Source organism: Podarcis vaucheri (genome assembly GCF_965113315.1).
Source record: "Podarcis vaucheri genome assembly, chromosome: 4".
NCBI lineage: Eukaryota > Metazoa > Chordata > Lepidosauria > Squamata > Lacertidae > Podarcis > Podarcis vaucheri.
Genome location: NC_138762.1, coordinates 49,812,955 through 49,835,034, shown reverse-complemented (window position 1 = coordinate 49,835,034; position 22,080 = coordinate 49,812,955). Strand labels below are relative to the sequence as shown.

The following is a 22,080-nucleotide window of genomic DNA, read 5'->3' as shown; positions in this document are numbered from 1 at the left end:
AAGAGGCAGGGTTTCACAGTAGTTAGAATGCTGGATTTGGAACAGAGAGGCATGGGCTTAAACCTCAATTCTCAGGGATGCTCACTGCGACCTTGGGCAAGTCATATATTTTCTGCTTGAGGCAGGACAGCAATTGACATACAAATAAATCCCAGTCAAAGTGCACAGGACCCAAGGCTGGCCAAGTTATTTTGGACCCTGAGGCAAAAAACACTTTCCAGAATACCTTGCTGGGAACAAATATGCCACAATAATAAATAATAATTTATTTTCTTCCATCTCATGATATCCAAAAGCCGCTGCCTAAGAGGGAAACCTCACTTTGCCTAAAAGTAGGGCCAACCCCACACACCAATCTAACTTGCTTCACAGGAATGCTGTGAGAATAAAATGGGATAATTCAAGTGCATGTCACTAGGAGCTCCTTAAAGGGCTGGCACACACACACACAAATATATAATAGGTAAGTAAATAATTCAAATAAGGAACTTTGTAATTTTCTACATATTTGTCAGGAAAACATTGGGCAACGAATGCAAGTACTGCAAATATTCATTGAGTTACACAGTAATAACCGTGCTGTGCCAAAACAACTTACCATTTGTGCAGTACGCCTGATGGTTAAATAAGAACTGTGTTGCCAGCTACATGGTGAAAATCCCCGAAGACCTAGAAAATGAAGGTAATAAAAACCAGTTAAAAATCCACACACGTTTCTAAGCTTGATTCAAAGGTTGCTAATTTTATTGGATTTTTGTTTGGATATCTATTTTCAAGACTTCAATAAAAGGCTGGCTTTAAAGCTCAAGCGATTACTTCCATTAAAAATATCAGTGATACCACGCCTGTAAAAGCCAACATACTTAGGGCCATGAAACATTAAGTCCTTTATTTGTTCATATGCCAAGTTTTGCATTCACAACCACCCTCCAACCTCTCTGCCCTCAACCCTGACCTGATCATGCTGTGTAGAAAGAAAGAGTAATTCATTCCTCACGTTAGCCTATTCTTGGGCCTCTCTTCTGAGCAAAGATTATTCACAGTAAACAGTTATTATTTCTATACTCAAACAACATAGGATCAGAGATAATTCTAAAGTCACTACACCAATTTTCTCATTTGGCCATTATAAAAGAATATCCTGATCTGATACACAAAAACAAAATGTAGATAACACGTGCCCCACCCCCTGCAATTTACAGAAATAAAAACTAAGCATTCAAATTATCTCATGGTAACTAACAATCATGATATGCATAATTCTGAATTTGGAATATGACTCCAAACTGATGGGATATTATTTGCAATATGTTCTTATATTCATAGCTGCAAGCATTCAAATGGTCTTATGCAAACAATAATTATATCCATATTGCCGAAAGTGGAATTCAATGACAGAATATAACATGTTTTTATATTCATTACCACAAGATGCTGTGGTAACCACCAACCTACTTAAGGGTTAGACAAATATGGCTCCTACTGGCACCAACAGGAGCATGTATCCTGTGAATTAATGCAGCCAAGGTAGTAACTGTGAGTGGGCTGGGAAACGGCTAGCTCTGCCCTTCCTGCATGCCATTAACCCAATCCTGATGGCTTTCCCCACGCCTGCTAATCTACTGATTTTTGCATGTTCAGACCCAGAAAGCTCCCCCCCCCTAAATAAATTCACACAAGACTCAAATTTTGGTTTTGGTTTTTGGCAGAATTTAGGCCACAAGTTTATTGATTACAGAAAGTGAATGGTTGCATAGGCTCTGGTTTGACTAGCTCCCTGCCATGCAGGTAGCGCTGACCCAGGGTTCCAGCATAGGTCAGCCAAGGGTGAACACCTGGACTCAGGCACGGGCACAACCCCCTCTCAGGGGTTGACCAAACCATCAAGTACCTGGATTCCTTTAACGGAATACCCTTCAGATAGGGATGACGAGAGCGTTCTCCCATCCCTATCACCTGAACCAGAACCTATCTGCAACTTTACAAGTTGTGATGATTTGCTATGCAGCAGGCGAAACCCAAATGGCACCAGCCAATCAGCCAAGTGGGGAAAGTTCCTGCCATGCTCCTGCTCCAACGACAGACAACACACGACGGCATAGCAAGGTCAAGTGCAAAGCCCTAAAAACAGGGAGAGGTGGGCGGGTGTTCCGAATAAATGCCCCGAAAGAAGAAGCTCTGGGTCACGTGCATAGGTATATATAGGTCCCTCAAACCGTTTGGACTGCGTCCCATTGGCCAGATTGCACCCAGCTACGAGGGACCTACCAATCGGGTGTTGTGGCTGACCAATCGTACCCACCCACAACACAGGGTGTCGTTTTCCAGATCTCACCACAATACATGCCCTCTTTAAAGGAGGACCCAATGTATTTCAACCAACTACAAGTGGTATGTTCATTGTTACATGTAGTTTGGGCCAGAGTGGAAGTTCCGCGTCAAGAAACTATGGTCCACTGAACACATAACTGTGGTGGCAAATAACTGTGGGTTCCTTTGAGGTTTGTGGGTGCAGTTTCTGGAGGCATCTGTTTGGACGCTGCTTAGAATTCTGGACTGGATGAACCATTTCATCCAGGAGTGTTCTTCTTACGATGATTAAACTGATCTCTACTATGAAGCACCTTGCTGTTCTCTGAGTATTGCCACACTGTGTAACATATTCAGAATAGGGGTCAGCCATGTTAGATTCATGGGTCTCCTAATGTCTACCAGATTTGATTTGCCAAAGAGAGGTCGTGTGAGGTATGAAGAAATGGCTGGCAGGCTAGACATGCTCTACAGAAATTAAACTGTCTGCCCTTGATTTACTGAATCTCTCAAATTACAGCTTTTCATGAGATAAAAACATACCTAACAATGTCTTTCCCTAAAAACTGAAATAAAAGAAAGCCTTGAAAAGACATGCAGAAATCAAAATAAGCAATGTAATTCATGATCATTTGTTTTTAAGGGGACTTTGAAAACAAAATACTTGGCTTGTTTGTTTTGGTTCACACTCAATGGGAAATTTGGCAGAGGGGGCATACAAAAATCCAAAGAGGAAGAAAAATCAAAGGTGGGAAAACATTTCTGCTTGCAATGGAAATTTTTATTCAGAACCAACACCTCTGCTTGCATTGTGAAGGGCCAACCGGGTTTTTTTTAATGACCCATGCAGGATGTTAGCAACAACACATAACATTAATGATTTATGTCCACAAAAGGTCATTAAGGGTGCCTCTTTGATTCTTCATTTTACTTATCCTGTCAATAAAGTGCTTTGTTAAACTCTTACGCTGGCCTCTTCAGGATAAAAGGGGCGGGAAATAACAGCAACAAAATGGGGTTGGGAGAAGGTGAGATTATACAGTATCCTAAAATAAACATACTGCGGTATCTCTAACTCACAGTCTCCCTGTAACTGATACACAGCATTTAATGAAAGTCCAGAGATATGCTTTTGTCTTCAATTAAACCACAGCATGATTTTGACTGGGAGGCCCTTTCACAGGATCCCACCACAATGGAAACAGGCACAGATCCTTCATTGTAAATCTTATTCTCATTCTTGAGCAAACAAAGATAATTAAAGTGGCCCATACAAGGAAAATGGCAAGGCCATAAACACAGCAGACAAGGCAAGTAATAGTCTAGCAGACAAGGCAGGTAATTAAAGTAGTTAATTTCCAAAACAAAAAAAGCAAGTCCATAAACTTGTTGGCAATTCAAAACTGTTCTTAAGAACCGTTCTTTTCTTAAAGCAAACATCAGTAGGCAGGGGAAGGGGGAAGGGAGCCATCAGAATGCCATTAGACGCTACATGACACATCCATGAATCAGTCACCCACTTGCTCCTAAGGAGAAGCATGTAATGCCACGGAAGGACTAGAAGCCACCCCTGTATTTCCAAAATTAATGTTTAAATACAAAAATAAAAATAAAGAAGCAATGTATCATCAGCCTAAGTTCATTTACATTGAATTTTTGAAATTTATGCTAGTTATTTACATCCTAAAAGAATAGGATACAGACCATCCAAGTGTCCCCATTTTCCAGGGACAGTCCCGGATTTACAGATGCAGTCCTGGTTTCTGATTTGATCCCAGAATGTCCTGCTTTTCCTTAAGATGCTCCTATTTTCATCGGAAAAATGTTGGAGGGTATGGGATAACCAAGATAACATGATATTTATTAAATCAAGGATGGGGAACTCTGAGTCCTTCAGATGGACTGCTACTCCCATAAGCTCTCTTGCTGTTCTGGCTGGGGCTGACGGGAGCTGGAGTCCGACAAACCCAGGTGAGCTAAAAGTTCTCCCATCTCTGTCTTCCCATATATAGAGAAAAATGCAAGGTTGTTATAGCCCAGCTCCCAGTGGAGGATTTGTAGTGCCTCATCACAATCTTGAATTTCCATGAAGTCGGGAAGGGGTAGGGGAAAAGAGCAAAAGAAAAGGATGGTTACATATCAGCTGTGGTCATGGCATAGGAGCAAGAAAGGGGAGACATGGACAGGTGAAAAGCAGAAATTTGTGTAAAGCAGGGAAGGAGGAAACTGAAAAGAAATTGGTGGTTTTAAACAGCAGATGTGAGTAAAGTTATGCAGTTGTTTTCACCACTTGATGTAGAAGGCTGAACACATTAAGTGCGGTTCAAATCCAGCGTTTTCTTTCATAATATACACCTTCTCCCCCCCCCCCAATGTTCTTAACTAATATGGGGAATATCTATTTTCTTTTTGTATGTGTGCCATGACATTCTGGCCTTGAGCTTATTGACCTTTTTGAATTCCCACTGATACTAAAAGGCATAGTCAGACTTTTCTGAAGTGATTGATACACTTCTCTTCCAATGACTGGTTCTGTTTGCACATGTTGAGAGGCTTGATACCTCGAGGGAATTTGCAGGCATATCAACTAAGACCTGCTTCACGGGTCTGTTGGAAATTGTATCTACAAGGCGATTGTCCTGCGGGGAAACCCATTAGTGTGCACAGCATTTCACATGGATACTACCAGCCACTTTCCTCCACGCTGCTACAAATCTCCAAAAGATATGGTTGTGAGATCACCAAAATATATATTTAGAAATGGTAGGAGTCAGTCTGATGTTATTTTATCATGCGATTTCACTAATACGGGAAAATGCTTAACTTTTGAAAACTTCATATTAATACAAGTGGAATCTGCAGCAAAATGTTGCAGCGTGGAGTCTCAGGATCATCTGTTAAATCCCATGGTCATTTATCATGCTCTGTCTTCACTGGGCTGTATTGGGCTTTCAGACACCTAGCTTTAGGTCCATCTTCTTTCTTTCTTTCTTTCTTTCTTTCTTTCTTTCTTTCTTTCTTTCTTTGTTGTTGCTTCTCATAGAATCATCGAGGATTATCTAGTCCAACCCCCTGCAATACAGGAATATGCAGCTGTCCCTTATGGGGATCAAACCTGCAACCTTGGCATTTTCAACACCGCACTCTTACCGACTGAGCTATCCACCTCTACAAACCTTGAGGTTCTACCTCGGCCTGCCAATACTTTCCTTTGGTGTATGGATGGTGCCACTGTGGCTACATAAAGATAGGCACCCAGAGAACAGAGAATGCTGTTAGTATGATTAGTAGCAGCTATAATTCTGTGCATAATTACAGCCATGCATTTCCTTACACAAGCTATGGGATGAAGTACAACAGGTATATAGAGAAACCAGTTCTCTCCATATTCACAACAGAAAGACCATACACCAAGGAGGAAATTCCCAGCATTAAGGAGGCCCTGTCCTCCAGCTTTAGTGCAGAAGTCAAACAGTAAGCCTTGAGAAAGTAATATAGACAAGCATTTTTCATATGCTGTCACTGCTTAAAACATACACATACAGTGGTGCCTCGCAAGACGAAAATAATCCGTTCTGTGAGTCTCTTCATCTAGCGTTTTTTTCGTCTTGCGAAGCAACCCTATTAGCGGCTTAGCGGCTTAGCGCTATTAGCGGTTTAGTGGCTATTAAAGGCTTAGCGGCTTAGAAAAAGGGGGGAGGAAGCGAAAAAAATCGCAAGACTCGCAAGACGTTTTCGTCTTGCGAAGCAAGCCCATAGGGAAATTCGTCTTGCGAAGTGCATCGAAAAACGGAAAACCCTTTCATCTAGCGGGTTTTTCGTCTTGCGAGGCATTCGTCTTGTGGGGCACCACTGTACAGTGGTACCTTGGTACTTGAACGGCTTGGCTCCTCAACAAATCGGCTCCCGAATGCAGCAAACCTGGAATTAAGTGTTCCTGAGTGCAGGAAGCTCCTACAGCCAATAGGAAGCCATGCCTTGGCTTTTTAATGGTTTCGGGAGTCAAACAGACTCCTGGAACAGATTCAGTTCAAGAATCAAGATCCTGCAAATATTATAATATAGACTATATTGCATTTATACATGGCACTGAATTAAGAAAAAAATACACCTTTTAATTTCTTGCATTGTCAATAGCTTTTACAACACTTTGTCTAAATTTGAAGACCAGATTCTCTTTAAAGGAAACAACTTGGAAAAACAGTTCAGTTGTATAACTTCCAAATAAGCCAAGAGGCAGAAAAATGGATCCAAGATGGTAAACAGATTCTGTTAATGATTTTGATTAAAAAGAAGAATTTCTTGAAAGGCCTAAATGAACAAATCACGAGCTTGAGGGGAAGAAGAATGAAGGGTGTGGTATTGCTGGTGATAAATTACTTTCAACTATACTGAGGTCATATGTGGAGAGAGGAGAACTGATTAACTAAGCCTGATATTAAATTCATTGAAAAGCAATAACTGGTCATCATAATTCATACAACTGGAAGGTACTTGAAAGGTCATATACATCAAGGATTAGTGGTTAGTGCTGGTGACATAAACTACCAGTCCATTCATTTGGCCTTTTGTTATTTTTTCTGGAAGAATCAGCATCATGTACCTGCAAAATGGGTATAAACCCAGCAGTCCCAAATGGCACATCACACTGATGAGATACAAAAGTTCCAGCACTGAAGAATGAGCCCTACTATTCAATTCATTCCAAGGTAGACTCTTTAAGGCACTAACAGGAAGGATGTGAACAATAGCCTTGTGTTTTAGATCTACGCACAAAAAGGTGCTTCTGAACCAGTTCTGTTCGCAGAGGTTAATATCCAATCTCTTTATTAGTACAAAAATATGTCTGGGGTTCCTAGATGCTAGTTTGGTGTTGTAAACCACTGGTTTATCATCATTCCAGCTGATATAGTTTTCAAATCTGAATACTGATATTGGCTGCAACATCTTCTAAGTTCTGCCGTCTGCTCAATGCAGCTTTCTGTCCAAGCTCAGTTTGAAGACCTCCAGCAAACGAGAACTCACCACTTCCTAAGGCAGTCACTTCCACTGATGCCAATGGAAGGTTTCTCCCAATGCTACTTGCCACATGGGGGGTAGGGGGTTCACCAATTTCATGACAATGGAGGGAAAACTTAAACTTCTCCCCCCCCCCAGAGAACAGCAAACCACCCCCCACCCCAAGCTTTTTCAAGGACAACCAGAATACTGCAGGTGGAAGCAGCATCCGGGCAGAAATCGGCAAAAAAAAAAAAAAAATCCGGGAAAATCCAGACATATGGCAAGCCGGGTCAGTAGTGTCGGTTTTGCTGATTTTCCTAACAAAATTGCTCAAAGTAAGTCAAAAACGGATTTCCACTTTTTGAACTATGGCAACCCTAGGAGATACATACAAGCCCCATCATGCAGGATTTAAGCACAAACAAACAAATGCATGCAGAAATCCAAGGTCCTAGTTTTCCAAAGCTTAATATTCTGTGAAATCAGGCCCAAATTCTTGCTTGTACTGTTTCTAAAGGAGTCGAAATTCCCAGCCAACTTTCTCTTACTGTCATCCAGCTGTTTCACCCATTCAAAAATAGGTCACAGATTTTTTAAAAAATCAAATGAGAAAAACTACATAAATATTCTCTTCTCGTTACACTTCTACCAAACATTAAAAACTTTACCTTTCATGAAAGGCACAAATGGAAAAGTTTAAAGCATTATATTGTAAATACTTGAAGGAAATTAAAATTTAAGTTCCCAAGTCAAAATAACTTTGGTTATTGTATCCTGGGCATAGGGTGAGAGCTAAATAGTTACATTAAGGTTTTCTTACATTTGATACACACCCAGTGTAACATTTTGGCTTGTTTGTTCTGATTCCAATGCCATTATCACAAACCCTTCTTAAAACGCTCTTTGTTTTCAAAAGTGATTTCCCACGTACTGGGTTTGGGTGTGTGGTTCAAAAAACACAAGTCTCACAATTCTTAGATATGCAGAACAGATTTCACTGTTAGCTAAATTATGGTCAAAGTAATTATTTCTTCACATCCCTGCCCCAGTCATACTTACATCTTTTCATTTTTTATATTTACTACTCCTTCCAATCTCTTTTTGTTATATCCCCCTTTCCCCACTCTTATATTCCATTTATTTTAATAACTTTTAACAATGTTTCTGGAACTTGGTACCAAAGGTGATAGACTACCTCTCCGTATTCAAGCCTTTAAACAGGATGTGAAAACCTTTTTGTTCACTTTTGATTTTTTATTATTTTAACTGGTCTGCTGAAATCTATGATGCTGTTTCTGTTTTGTTTACTGTAATTCTATTGTACTTTTAAATTTCTATGGGATCTGATGTCCATTTTACTGTATTCACTGCCTATTTACTATATTTATTAGATTTATTAATTTTAGTGCTTTTGTTTTATTTTCACGTTACGTATTTTAAGTGTTATTGTTACAGATTTGACCTATGTACACACACAGGGACTAGAAACTGAAACAAAGAGAAATGCTTTTTTTTGGGGGGGGGGGGAGGCTGTATGCCTGAGTCTCTTCCAATTCCTGGATTTAACAGGACTCAATTGCTGCAAGAGCCAAACATGTTTCTTGATAATGGGCCCCAAAGTATGGCTCATTAAGGTAACAAAGGAACTAATGTGGCTCTGTGTCAGAGGACAAGTGCATGGCCCCCCTCCCTCACCTGCAGGGGAGCCAACTTGGGCCCCCGTTTATGGCTGCCCAGTGTGTGTGGTGTCATGACGTCACATGCAGCGTAATGTCATGGCGTCACGCATGCCCCCGACTTCAGAAACTGACTTCCAGTGGCACTGGATGTCAGGTTCCGAGATCTCATGGAAACTTGGAGGTCTTTCAAGGCCTCGGAGATGCTTTCAGAGGCCTCGCGAGGTTTCGGAACCCAACCTATGGTGGCAATTCTTTTGTGGGTGCTCAGGCTCCCAGATCTCCCTATAGTTTGTGCCACTGCTGACCTAGTTGGTAGTAAGAAAGACAAAGGCCAGAGTTGAGATGTGTGAGCTAGAAGCAGGCTGCAGGCAGAAGCCTGAAAGGAAGAAAGACATGCTTGATTTCTGCTTGAATCCAAGGCTGTGGCTATGGGAGAAGGAAGGCCCTCTTGAGGTGTTGATATGTGTAAATAAACCATATATCCTAAGGACACCACAGACTTCGCTGTCTCACATTCTGAGGAAACTGAACCCTGGAAACCCTGGAATCTCGCACTGCTTGGAAATTGGGCTGGTGTGCAACAATACAGAAAAGCAAGCAAGCAGACTAACCCAAACCCAAACAAGAAGAATTATGGGTACTCACACTATCACCCCTATTTTAACTATTCAGGGGAAACAAGTAACAAAATATTCCTATATGTCATGTTTGTGATTCACCTTTAAGATCTTTAGGGACAAAATACTTTATGTGCATTTTTTAAAAAAAGAGATGCAGTAACTTTTCTAACGTTGTGAAATTAAATTAAAAAGTAGGATAAATATAATTTATAATTTAAGAAATTCTACTGCTTAATTCTACTCCTTAAGTTTTCTCTTAATTAGATTTGATTGACTTATTTAAAAGCAGCTCCTTGCAATTTAAGAGTGATTTACATTTCTTTCTGTTTATCCAAGCTAGGTAATAAAATGCTCTTGTTGTTTTATATGGGTTCAGCACTTGGTATGAAGATAATCCCAGCAAGGACACATTACGAATGAGCGAATCTGTTTCTTATCTGAGTCATGTTCTGCATGTTTTTACCTGTAATTCTATTCTAAAGGTAAAGGTAAAGGGACCCCTGACCATTAGGTCCAGTCGTGGCCGACTCTGGGGGTTACAGTGCTCATCTCGCTTTATTGGCCGAGGGAGCCGGCGGACAGATTCCGGGTCATGTGGCCAGCATGACTAAGCCCCTTCTGGCGAACCAGAGCAGCGCACAGAAACGCCGTTTACCTTCCTGCCAGAGTGGTACCTATTTATCTACTTGCACTTTGACGTGCTTTTAAACTGCTAGGTTGGCAGGAGCAGGGACCGAGCAACTGGAGCTCACCCCGTCACGGGGATTCAAACCGCCGACCTTCTGATCAGCAAGTCCTAGGTTCTGTAGTTTAACCCACAGCACCACCCACGTTCCCAATTCTATTCTAATCAGACATAAATGTGTATTTTTTTAAAAAAAATACTCTCAATATTTTCTTTCCCAATGCACTTAAATCTGAAATTTGAAATGGAATCATAGAATTGTAGAGCTGAAAGGGACCCTGAGGACCACCCAGTCCAATCTCCTGTATTGCAGGAATAAATATGTTAACACTGCCAAGAAGAGTGCTATAATGATGAGGATGATCCCACCCATCTGGCTAGGTAACCCCAGTAACTGAAGAAGAGCAAAATCCAATAAACAGCTAAACGCTGCTCCAAACATTAATCAAATAATTTTAGGATCAGGTCATTTCGTTTAGGAATTCAAAACGATCTAAGTCCTTAAGCAGACAAAAACATTTCCAAGTTTAAGAATATAGTGTAAATAACCAAAAAGGAAAGTACTTTCTATAGCAGCTTTTTGAAAAAGCAACCCTAATATCCATCCATAGCAAAATCACCTGTTTCCTACTTTTAACACAGAGCCACAAGGAGGGCTGGAAAGTGGGCAACCAAGCAATTTGTTTGATCAATTTTCTCAGAAGGACGTGGATTCAGGAAGTTGAAGGAGCTAACTAGACTAGCCCTTTATACCCCTTTCCCTTTCCCCTAGTTTTGAAACTTATTGTAAACTTTCTTTGTTGGTCCAGACCACAGCCAAAACATTAGGATAACAAGATAAACACAATACTATTCTAATGCTCAGTCAAAAGGAACCAGAACAAAGAGTAAATTTGTACAATAAGGAATATTGGATAACACAATGACGCACCCTATTCCAGGACTGTTTTACTTTTTAACTGAGCTCATTTTTCTAATATTTAAGTACCTTTAAATATGTTGTTGGTATTTAAAAATACACACACATAAAAGAAAGTAACCTCTTGCACAGACAACTCCCTGTCGATGAAAATGACTGCAGGGAATCTGGAATTTGAAAAACTAATATTTTCAGGCATTCTTGCCCAGATATCAGAAGCAGAACACAAGTTCATAAAAGGTCGAATAAACTTGCTGAACAGTGAAATGGCCTATCTAGTTGGAAGCAGCATCTCCATAAAGCCAAAGTTTTATTTGTCTCATTGGCACTATCTGCTGTTACCTGGTATGCTGCTAACATTTCTACAAGGTAACCAGCATGCTTAGAGCATCATGTTTACTGAGAATTATACTTTGAATTTGAAAACTAAAAAAACCACTGCTTCTGGGAGACCCTTTCATACAGATTTCTCAATGCACTTAATTCTCTTCTAGAGAAGAAACTGCTTGATGGATTGGATAATGAATTCACAGTATGTTCAGAGGAGCATCTGATCACACCAAGTAAAGCAGAAGAGATGACAAAGTGCCTTACATGTGGCTATAAGGCACTGACCCATCTGATAGTGGACAAAATGAGGAAGAACCATGTTTGCTACCCTGAGTTCCTTGTAGGAAAGGGGGAGGGACTATAAATTTAAAAATAAAAATAAAAGCACTTCCGGGTTGGTGCCTCCGGTAATGGCAGAATTCCTCTGATCGGGAGGAATTTGCTCCGTGGGAATCTGGGTCTGGCCACCATGGTGAAGGCGGAGACCCGCAAAAAATCACAGGCGGGAGAAGCCTGTGAGCGTGGGATTCGGCGGGCACCCTTTGTGCCTCCCCTACTCGTGGGGAAACCCAGTTTTGGGGGTCCGGAGCGACGTGGGGTGAGCGGCACGGTGCTTCGAATCGTCTGCTTCTTCCACGGAGTGAAGCCGCATAGCTGTTGCTGGAGAGCACTGACATTTTCCTGTGGACAATTTGACTTTAAAGTAATTACCCGTGAGTAGAGCTGAAGCGGGAGAATTGGATTTTTAAATTGGTATCGAAACGGGGAGGTTCAATACAGGAAGTCCACCTTCCCCCTTTTGTAAATAGACTGAAGCAATGAGGCTGCAAGCTGAAGTCTTGGAAAGCCTTTTGTAAAAGACTAAATTTCCATCAGTAAAGAACATTAACCCCCCCCTTGGAGGCAGGAAAAGAGGGGGGGAGTTGTGGACTGAGTATGCCTGTAGGAGAGAGTGAAGAGAGTTAAAATACCGCCGCTCTGACCCTGGAAATGGGCTGCTAGCAGGACTGACGTCTTTTGGAATGTTCATTGACAGCGTTTAGAACGTTCATTGACATTTAGCTAAATAAGAGAAATACATTGTTTCTACAGTCTCCGGCTGCTTTTAAAAAGGAGTAAAAGTAACCGAAAACTGAAACTAACTTTGGATTGTTTGAACTGTGCTTAAAAGAGGACATTACTGACTAATATAAATAGAAACTGTTTCCCCCTAGTGGAAGCCTTTGAAACTGGTTGCTTTATAAGAGCTGGGCTAGGGGAATTTCCAGCTGCAAGATAAAACACTGTGAGACTCTGGGACTGACCTTGAATCTTTTAAGTGCTATGGCAAATGGAAAGGAAAAAACAGACCAGCCAACTGCTGAAAAAACATTAAGGTCTGGGAGGACTTGGCAGCAACCCAGGAGAGGCTCAACATCAGGCCTCCCTGCTTCTTCTGCTGCTGCCTTTGCACCAGTACACTCAAAACCAAGAGGAATGTCGACAGAAGAGGCCTTAGCGGTTGCATTAGATAAGATAAATGTTTCACTGGAACAACTTAACAAGAAAATAGATGCGATAAATGCGAAAGTGGATGTTGCAACTACTAAAATTGACTTAAATACAGAAAGTATAAATAATCCGGGACAAAAGGTGAATACCAATACAGAAACCATCCAGAAATTGATACAGGAATCTACTTTGATACGGCAAACTGCGGAGGAAGCCAGGGAGAAAGCCGTTGCTGCTGAATGTAAAGTAACACAACTGGAGAGAGAGAGAGAGTCCCAGCCCTACAGAGGCAACTTGATGAACATAAGTTGACGCTTGCTATGATTGAACTTAAAGAAAAACAGACGAATCTGAGGATTAGAGTTCACCTTTGGTGGACATGCCCAAGGATTAAGACATTCTGGGAGATGGTTTATAATGAATTGAAAAAGGTATTTAAATATACCTTCCTGAAGAAACCAGAGGCCTTTCTCCTGGGCATGGTCGGCCAGTTGGTGTTAAAGAAGGATAGAACTTTTTTTATGTATGCAACAACAGCAGCAAGAATACTCATCGCGAAGTATTGGAAGACACAAGATTTACCCACCCGTGAAGAATGGCAGATGAAGTTGATGGACTATATGGAACTGGAGGAAATGACTGGCAGAAATCCGAGACCAGGGAGAAGAGTCGGTGGAAGAAGACTGGAAAAAGTTTAAAGACTATTTACAGAAATACTATAAAATTAATGAATGTTAGAAGAATGTTGGAATGAAGTTATATGGCTTTAGTAGAAATGTTATAAGGAATTAAGTATAAATAGATTAATAGAATATTAAAGGAAAAAATAAGGTTAGAATGTGTTAAGATAATTATAGGATAGAAAACAGAGGAAGATGGAAAGGAATTGCTGAAACAATTAACAGAAGTGGAATACAAAAAGGGAGGTGTGAGGAGGTCGTTGAAATAAGTGAATGAAAGATAAGATATTGAAATTGTTTGATGTGTTTTAAATTGTTTTTGTTTTGTTTTGTTAGTTTAATGTGTTAGTGTTATGTAGTGTTTGTGTATTGTATTGTATTGTTCTTTTTTGTAGTGTTTAAATTGTTGGAAAAGTAATAAATATTATTTTTTAAAAATCCACTTACAAATGTGATATGCGCTGCCAATGATTCACACTGGAATCCTGAATAATCATTTTCCATGTATACCTTTGTTCAGTCTGGAACACGCATACTATACCACTATGTGAAAAACTTAAGAAACTGATGCACCGCTGTTTCCAAAGTCACCTAGGGGCTTTTGACTTTGAGTACTAAAAATAGTAATAATAATTATAGCATAATATTAATAAGGTAAAGGTAAGGTAAAGGACCCCTGGACAGTTAAGTCCCGTCAAAGGTGACTATGGGATTGCGGCGCTCATCTCGCTTTCAGGCTGAGGGAGCCAGCGTTTGTCCACAGACAATAATATTAATAATATTAATAATATTCACAGCTACATAATTATGCATCTTATTGCCCAACCTAATTTTGAGACTCTGAATTTTAAAAGAATTTAGGATACCCTAAATTAGATTTGCAGTGAACATCTGAGTATGTCAAAATATAATGTAATAAATTAGGTGCTAAATGAAAGACAAAATCTTTAATTATTTATTGAGATTAGTCAGCAGCTTGACCATCCACTATTTACTCTCTATACAGATTTATAAGCTACAAGCCTGTATACCCTTTATACATAAGATGTCATGGCCCTTTTCAGATGACAACCACACTAAATTAATCAGATGACAAGCAGACAGAATGGAAATACAAGTGTCAGGATTGCACTCACTAGCCCCCAACCTTCAGAAGTTCAACCAAACTTATGCTTTTAGATTGTCTATGCAATCTACACTCTACAAATTTCAAAGACATTGAATTACGCAGACAGATCTCACGCACATACAATTTTCCCTGTCTACAGACTCTGGGCACTGGTTAGAGCAATCATGGAGAGGCCAATTCCAGACCCTCTAAGTGACCCTTTTTCCAGATTTACAGAAGCTGTCCCAACTTCTGATTTGATCTTGGAATGTCCCGCATTTCCTTAGGATGTCTCCATTTTCATCAGAGAAATGTGGCAGGGTATGGAACTATACAACCTTTAGAAGACATCTGAAGGCAGCCCTGTATGGGGAAGTTTTGTAATGTTAAATGTTTTATTATGTTTTATACATGTTGGAAGCTGTCTAGAGTGGCTGGGGCAACCCAGTCAGATGGGCATGGTATAAATAGTAAAATTATTATTATTATTATTATTATTGAATAGGACAGCCCTAGGGTATGCAATTACCCTTCTCCAGGCATTTATTCAACACTTGGTTTTCATTCCTTAAGAATACTCCTTTGCGCCTCAAGGCTCCCCAAAACCACTCCCCAGAATAAAGACAAGATGACACAGTAATAAGGTTAATGTTAATGGGCATAATTTAGGCCACAACTTTATTGATTACAGAATGTATTGGCTTATGCATTGGCACACAAGACTATATCTGACTTCCGGCCCGCTTTACTGGGAGTCTGCTAAGGTAAACCCCAAAGGGGGAGGCCTGCCGACATGAACCGACTCAAGCATCTCCTGGGTTCCCTAGGGTCGTGGCATGGCCCTAGCCCCTCCGTGGGCTTCAGACAAGATCCAGACCCCCCAGATTCCTTTAACGGAATACCTTAGAGGATGGAGGGGCAGGTGCTGGCCGCACATCCCCCCCCACACCACTATTCCAATGCCTAACTGCCAATTGAGCCCTAAGCTCACCGCCAATACCCTCACACCGGCAACCAACACTTTATGCCCTTAGTGATATCGGCCAACCAAATGTCAATCATGCCATTGGTAAGATGAACGCCACCCATTCGATATAAGGCCTCATTGCTGTGCACAATTTCTGGGTGGCAAATCGCCTGGCCACCCAAGGCCAACACTTTCCATGTCACAGCCGATCCATTTTTCCCCTAGCCTTATTTGTGGCAGCTGGGCAACGACTGTCCTGCCATATACGCCTTTCAAGGAGCTGTGACCATAAAACGGTAGTTTTTGGGAAGGTAATAGATAGGTTGGCAAAAGGGAACAAAATGGCATTGCGCCGGGGTTTAAATCATCCCGGCCATGCCCTCAAGCCTCCTGATTGGGCGCTCGGTGCTGTGACGTGGCCAAGACACTTCGCCATGATGCGAGACGTTGTCCCGCCCACGCTGAGTTTGGAGGAAGTGTGCCCAGGAGGCCAGAGCGCAACATGTCCCTGCTATAAGGCGGAAGCGACTTGTGGAAAGGTTTAATTATTTAAGAGGCATGCTCCTAAACCATTAAATACTACAAGGCAGTACCCTACCCGGCCCACAATTGTTCTGAAAATTTAGTCCTGAATTTTAGCTGCCAGGATGGACCTACTGAAAGAGGAAAAGCCATGCTTTAGTACCCCAGAAGTTGGAAGGTAGGGTAGGTCCTGGAGAAAACAGCACCTATTAGTATCAAGTATTCATCAACTATGTTATCTGATGCTGTACAGTATATGAGACAAGACATGATCTCCCCTAAATGGCTTACAGTCTGTAAACACAATTTCAAGGAAAGATATCCTGTTCCACAATCAAATAATGGAACTGTCTGGAGAGGTAGATACACAGAACTGAAACAGAAGATAACTGAAGTTGGCTTCCTAAAACAAATGAATTTTAAAGTACAGCATTTATAATTGGATACAGAAGAAAGGGCAAGTATTTTCTTGAGCATGCAGTGCCTTTCAGCCATAAGCAGTGAATTCTGTCTCTGCACTGATTTTGTAAAAACTAAAAAATCTGAATTTTTACAGTGCACTGTTCTGGCTTGAAAATACCTCTAGTGTCTTCTGACTTGAGAGTGCCATCACTCTCTGAACTGCTAAATGATTTCTTTACTTGGGCTGAGAATTAAAGTAAACTTAATAGCCAGTAATACTGTTTAGTATTTGTAATATTTCTGAGCGCCCAAAGGCCTTCACAATCATTATTTTGTGATCCCTAAAACAACCTTGTGAGTTAAGTATTGTTATCTCCACACCATAGCTAAGGCTGAGAGGGCCTCTTGTCTAAGACAAACTAGCGGTTTTATGGCAGAAGGGAGAATCAAATGTGACACTTTCTGATTTCTTGTTCAGCCTGACAATTTTTAATTTATTTATTAAATTTCTATACCACCCTTCATCTGAAGCCCACAAGGCGGTTTACAATATAAAACAAATGGTTTCTGAAGACCAAACTTAACAATATATGAAATGTGTGAATGTATTTTTCACATTATATTGCACAATGGGTGTGTGATGAAGACTGGATGTGGATCAAGACCGAGAATGTGGACAGGCTGCTTGGACGAATGAAACCAACCACCTGCCTCCTTGATCCTTGCCCATCCTGGCTAATAAAAGCGAGCCAGGAAGGGCTGGGTGATGGGCTCTGCGGGGTGGTGAATGCTCCGCCCTGCAAGGGAGGCTTCCCAGACACACTGAAAGAGGCGGTCATTAAACCGCTACTTAAAAAAGCATATTTAAACCCAGCCAATATGGCCAACTATCGCCCAGTCTCAAATCTTACATTCTTGGGCAAGGTGATTGAGCGGGTGGTTGCTGAACAACTCCAGGCACGCCTGGAGGATGCAGAACATTTGGATCCCTTCCAATGGGGATTCAGGCCTCACCATGGAACTAAAACTGCCTTGGTCGCGCTGGTTGATGAACTCCGGCAGGCTAGGGACAAAGGTGAGAGCTGTTTCCTAGTTCTGCTGGATCTCTCAGCGGCCTTTGATACCATTGACCATAACATCCTTCTGGACCGTCTTGAGGGGCTGGGAGCTGGGGGCACTGTTATACAGTGGTTCCACTCCTTCCTCCTGGACCATGTCCAGAAAGTGGTGTTAGGGGATGAGTGTTCAGACCCCAGAGATCCACTGGGTTCCTACTGTGCACTCTTCCAGTTGTCTTGAAGTAGTGATGGCCACCAACTCTGATGGCTTTAAAAGAGGATTAGAAAAAATCACGGAGGATAACGTTATCAATGATTAGTAGCCATGATGGCTATGTTCTACCTTCACTATTGGAGGCAGTTTGCCAGAAGAGTGCCCTACCATGCAAGTCCTCCTTTCAGGTTTCCCATGGGCATCTGGTTGGTTGCAGTGAGAACATGATACTGGACTAGATGGACCACTGGCCTGATCTAGCAGGCTACCCTTGTGTTCTTCATTTCAATGAGCTTCTGAAAACAGTCTGTTCTGCTTTTAACTGATATACCATTTAAAGTGCTGCAGTTTTGTTACTTTTTAGTTTAGTTTTCTCCCCCTTTAACTTTTACTTGGGGTTTTTCCCCTTAAGCCTTCCCCCTACTTTTTCTGGCTGCTTTCAAAAGAAAAGTGGAGTACATATAAAAATAATAATGATGAGAACAACAAATCAAGTTTAAATGTTACCCAACACAAGCAACAAAACAAATAATGTATTGGGGAAAATACCTCCCAAATCTTTATTATTCATTCTCAAGCAGATGGATCCAATAATGTGGATAAATATGTTTATATACAGGAAATGGAAGCAAGTGCAGTTTGCTTGAGAGAAAAAAAAAATCTGCAGTCCATACACATGAAACAAATTATATGTTGGTGCTTTTGCCTAAATTTTAGAGACCTGCCATTCAAAGTTATTAGCTGATGATATCTAACATCATTTATACAAATATAAACTCCAAATGGATTTAAACAGGTGGTGCTAGAAAGGGTGCAATCAGAAAAGTACTTATTTCCATTTATGGTGTGTACCTGTGAAAAAGTACAATACTTCTGGCATTTAGTTTTGAAATTGTGGGTCCTCTTATCCCAGAGGACTTAATGGTACTTTTGTGAAATAATCTTGAAAATGTTTACCTGCCTGTAAGTATTTATTTGTGGCATTAAATAAGTGCTGTTCTGGCTGTTTAATTGAATGCTAATGGCATCTCTTCTGAAGTGCAAGTGAAGTCAAGTTAGGCACCTTTTTAAACAGAAAAATTAGCATCTCAAATTTTAGTGAGTTTAGGAGACAAGTGTAACACAGTCACATTTATCAGCATTTAGCGTTTTCTGTAACACACACATATGAAAGATTTAGAAATATCTGTAACTGTATATCCTACAGGTTACATTAATTATCTGTATTTGTTATACATTTTAATGTGTTAAAACATAACGTGGGACCTGTTTACGTGATTTGGTACACACAGATGCTTTTAAACACCTCTTTTGTTTTATAGTGTTTAATAACTTTTCCTGCCTTTGTGTGCTGGTGAATACAGATTCCTCATGGCTACAGCTGGACACATGTGTTTGAGGAAGCTCTTTTCCTTCAATATCCCTCAAATGAGTTAGCATTCAAAACAAGGAAAGTGTGCCTTGTCCTCACTCAGTGTGTGTATCTTACTTTCCCCCTATATTTGTAGACATTCAATAAACAGTAGAAGAGCTATTTCAAGAGATAATTGTGACAGAAAAGAGAATCACAACAAAATTGGACAAAAAGTCACCTAAACAGCGGAGCTGGGCACGACTTACTGACACATTCCATTTTTGAGAATCAGAAAATAGAGGGCAATCGGTAACCTGGTATGGACAGAATTATGTTAAAATCTTTATGTCTTTGCTGCAGTTAGGAAAGGGTGTGTTATGCCAGGCTTCCTCAAACTCGGCCCTCTAGATGTTTTGAGACTACAATTCCCATTGTTTTGGATTGTTTTTGTTTTGTTTTGTTGTGTGGTGTTTGTGTGTTGTGTTGTATTATATTGTTCTTTTTTGTGTATTGTTTAAATTGTTGGGAAAGTAATAAAAAGTAATACAATTCCCATCATCCCTGACACTGGTCCCGCTAGCTAGGGATGATGGGAGTTGTAGACCAAAAACATCTGGAGGGCTAAGTTTGAGGAAGCCTGTGTTATGCTGTGCTAGCACAACACACTATTCACTGTTACAGTAACAAAGTTGGGTGGCTGTTAAAGTTGCTAATTCTTACTGATCTGGCTTCCCAGGGCCCAAAGCCTGGTTGCTATGCCTCTCTAACTCTTATGAGGCCTGTTGGAAGTAAAACTGATAGATTATAAATATGTTTTTGATTAAAGGAATATACATTTTTATGTATTTTAAAATATTTCAAATGCTCTTCATCAAAAGATTCTTGGGCAGTGTAAATAAAAATAATTCACAGAACATATAGTTTAAAACCAACGAATAAGCATAAGAAACAAGGCAAAACTAAAAACCCAAAAGCTAAACCCAAAACTGTCCCAATATTATACAGACTACAATAATCTACAAAATTGTGGGGCAAATAGGAAGGTCTTCAGCTGGTGTCAAAATAACAGACATGCCTTCTTAGGGAGGACATTCCAAAGTCGAGTTGCCTCCTCAGAAAACTCTTGCTGTCACTTACAGTAGAGGTGTTTCAGCCATCTTTTCTCTTTGGCATAAAATTTGCCCAATGAGTTACATTCAACAATGTTATGGAACTCTATTTCCTAATCATCCAACCTCTAGTCTCTCAACATTAGGTTCCTTCAGAAGGAGAGGCAGTAGCCATACCCTCAAGAACTGTTAACTGGGTAAAAAGTTGGGTTTTTCCCAACAGCATAATGCCACACAAGTCTACCCAGAAGCCCCCTCCCCTGAGTGCAGGTGTGCTTACTTTTAGTTAAGACTGCCACCCAAGCACCTATATTGGGTGTGGGAAACTTAGGCCCTTCTGATGTTGCTGAACTACAACTCCCATCATCCCTGGCCTTTGTTATAGTTCAGTAACATCAGGAGGGCCAAAGTTTTCCCTTTCCCTGGCCTAGTCTTTAGGATGTAAGTGCTTACTTGAGGACTGATAGCTAACAAAAAGGCACCATTATTAATGTTTAACAAGGACACTTTATGGTAATATTTCATTTTCATATCTGAATCAAAATATTAGTTTTGGCATTGTTCCTCATGTTTCTGAATGGGGGGGGATAGTTACCCATCCAAATGACTTAATTTAGACATAGATTATCTTGGAGGAAGTTTGAGCCCGTATATGTTGGGGAAACAATAATCGCTATACATTGAAACCTATAGTCTTTTGGCTACCTGCCATTCTGACAAGGGTTTCCTACAAGTTCAGAAATCCATCTCAGTCCTTTGTAATACATATTATCTAGAAACCACACATTTAAATGAATGTGGTAAAGACAGTCACATCCCATGACTTTCATAACAAAATTGTACTGTGCATATGTGAGAGAGTACCTTGTCCGCTATAGCTTATCAAGATCTTTATGCTTTCCTGAGAGCAGCTAAAGAGGTCCGAGTAAAAAAATGAGTAACAACGATATGTAGCAAAGCATTACAGAAACACAATGCCATAGCCCTGAAGACATAATTCCTTCCATGACACCATCAGGTTACAGTACAGATATTAAGAGATATTAAGGTAATGATGAATTTAGGAACTTCCAGGTGGCTGATGGTGTGATAGACCCTTTCATGGCAGACATTTTGCACAGTCATTTAATTAAATGATAAATGCAGTTACCACATGATCGCAGCAAGGTTCATCATAAATCTGGAGAAAGTTTAGACAGTTTTTGTACCAATCAGAGCTGCACTTACCCAGGAACAAGCTGAATGACTCCAGGGAGGTGCCTTTTGGACAAGGCAAATGCTTGAGCAGTGACAGTATGACATGTGAAAGTGCTGGTTTGTAAATTCTGTATTTTGGTTGTACATTAGCACACAGTTGGCATTAAAAGTACCTGCAGATTTGCACCAGTTTTAGGTACCCCTTCCATGCTGCCCCACCATTCTGGGAACTTCTTGCATGTGGTGCAATCATTTATTTATTTTTAAAAAACACTTTAATGGAAAAAAACAAAGAGGTATGCTACTGCCACTGCTAATAGCCCCTTCCACAATAAACTGTTCAGGAATTTCTACTCTGACTAGTGAAAATTCCATGAAATGTTCTCCCAGTTTCTCTCCCAAATGTAACAGGCATCCGGATTCCCAAGTAAGCA

The 22,080-nt window shown here is 40.6% G+C and overlaps 1 protein-coding gene across 19 annotated transcripts in view; it reads right to left on the bottom strand.

Annotated features, from left to right (window-relative positions):
- Positions 1-22,080, bottom strand: part of LOC309531355 (uncharacterized protein) — a 313,524-nt gene that overhangs the window by 206,106 nt on the left and 85,338 nt on the right. For 18 of the 19 annotated variants that reach the window (XR_014219226.1, XR_014219227.1, XR_014219228.1 and 15 more), the window contains one exon: positions 599-669. Coding sequence is in view for 1 of the 19 variants with exons in the window: in XM_082220829.1 (XP_082076955.1) it covers positions 599-669 (71 nt within the window). In the remaining 18 variants the exon portion in view is untranslated. Of the gene's footprint in view, positions 1-598; positions 670-7,335; positions 7,507-22,080 lie in introns of those variants that run through there. The other variant, XR_014219243.1, reaches the window with a different exon arrangement.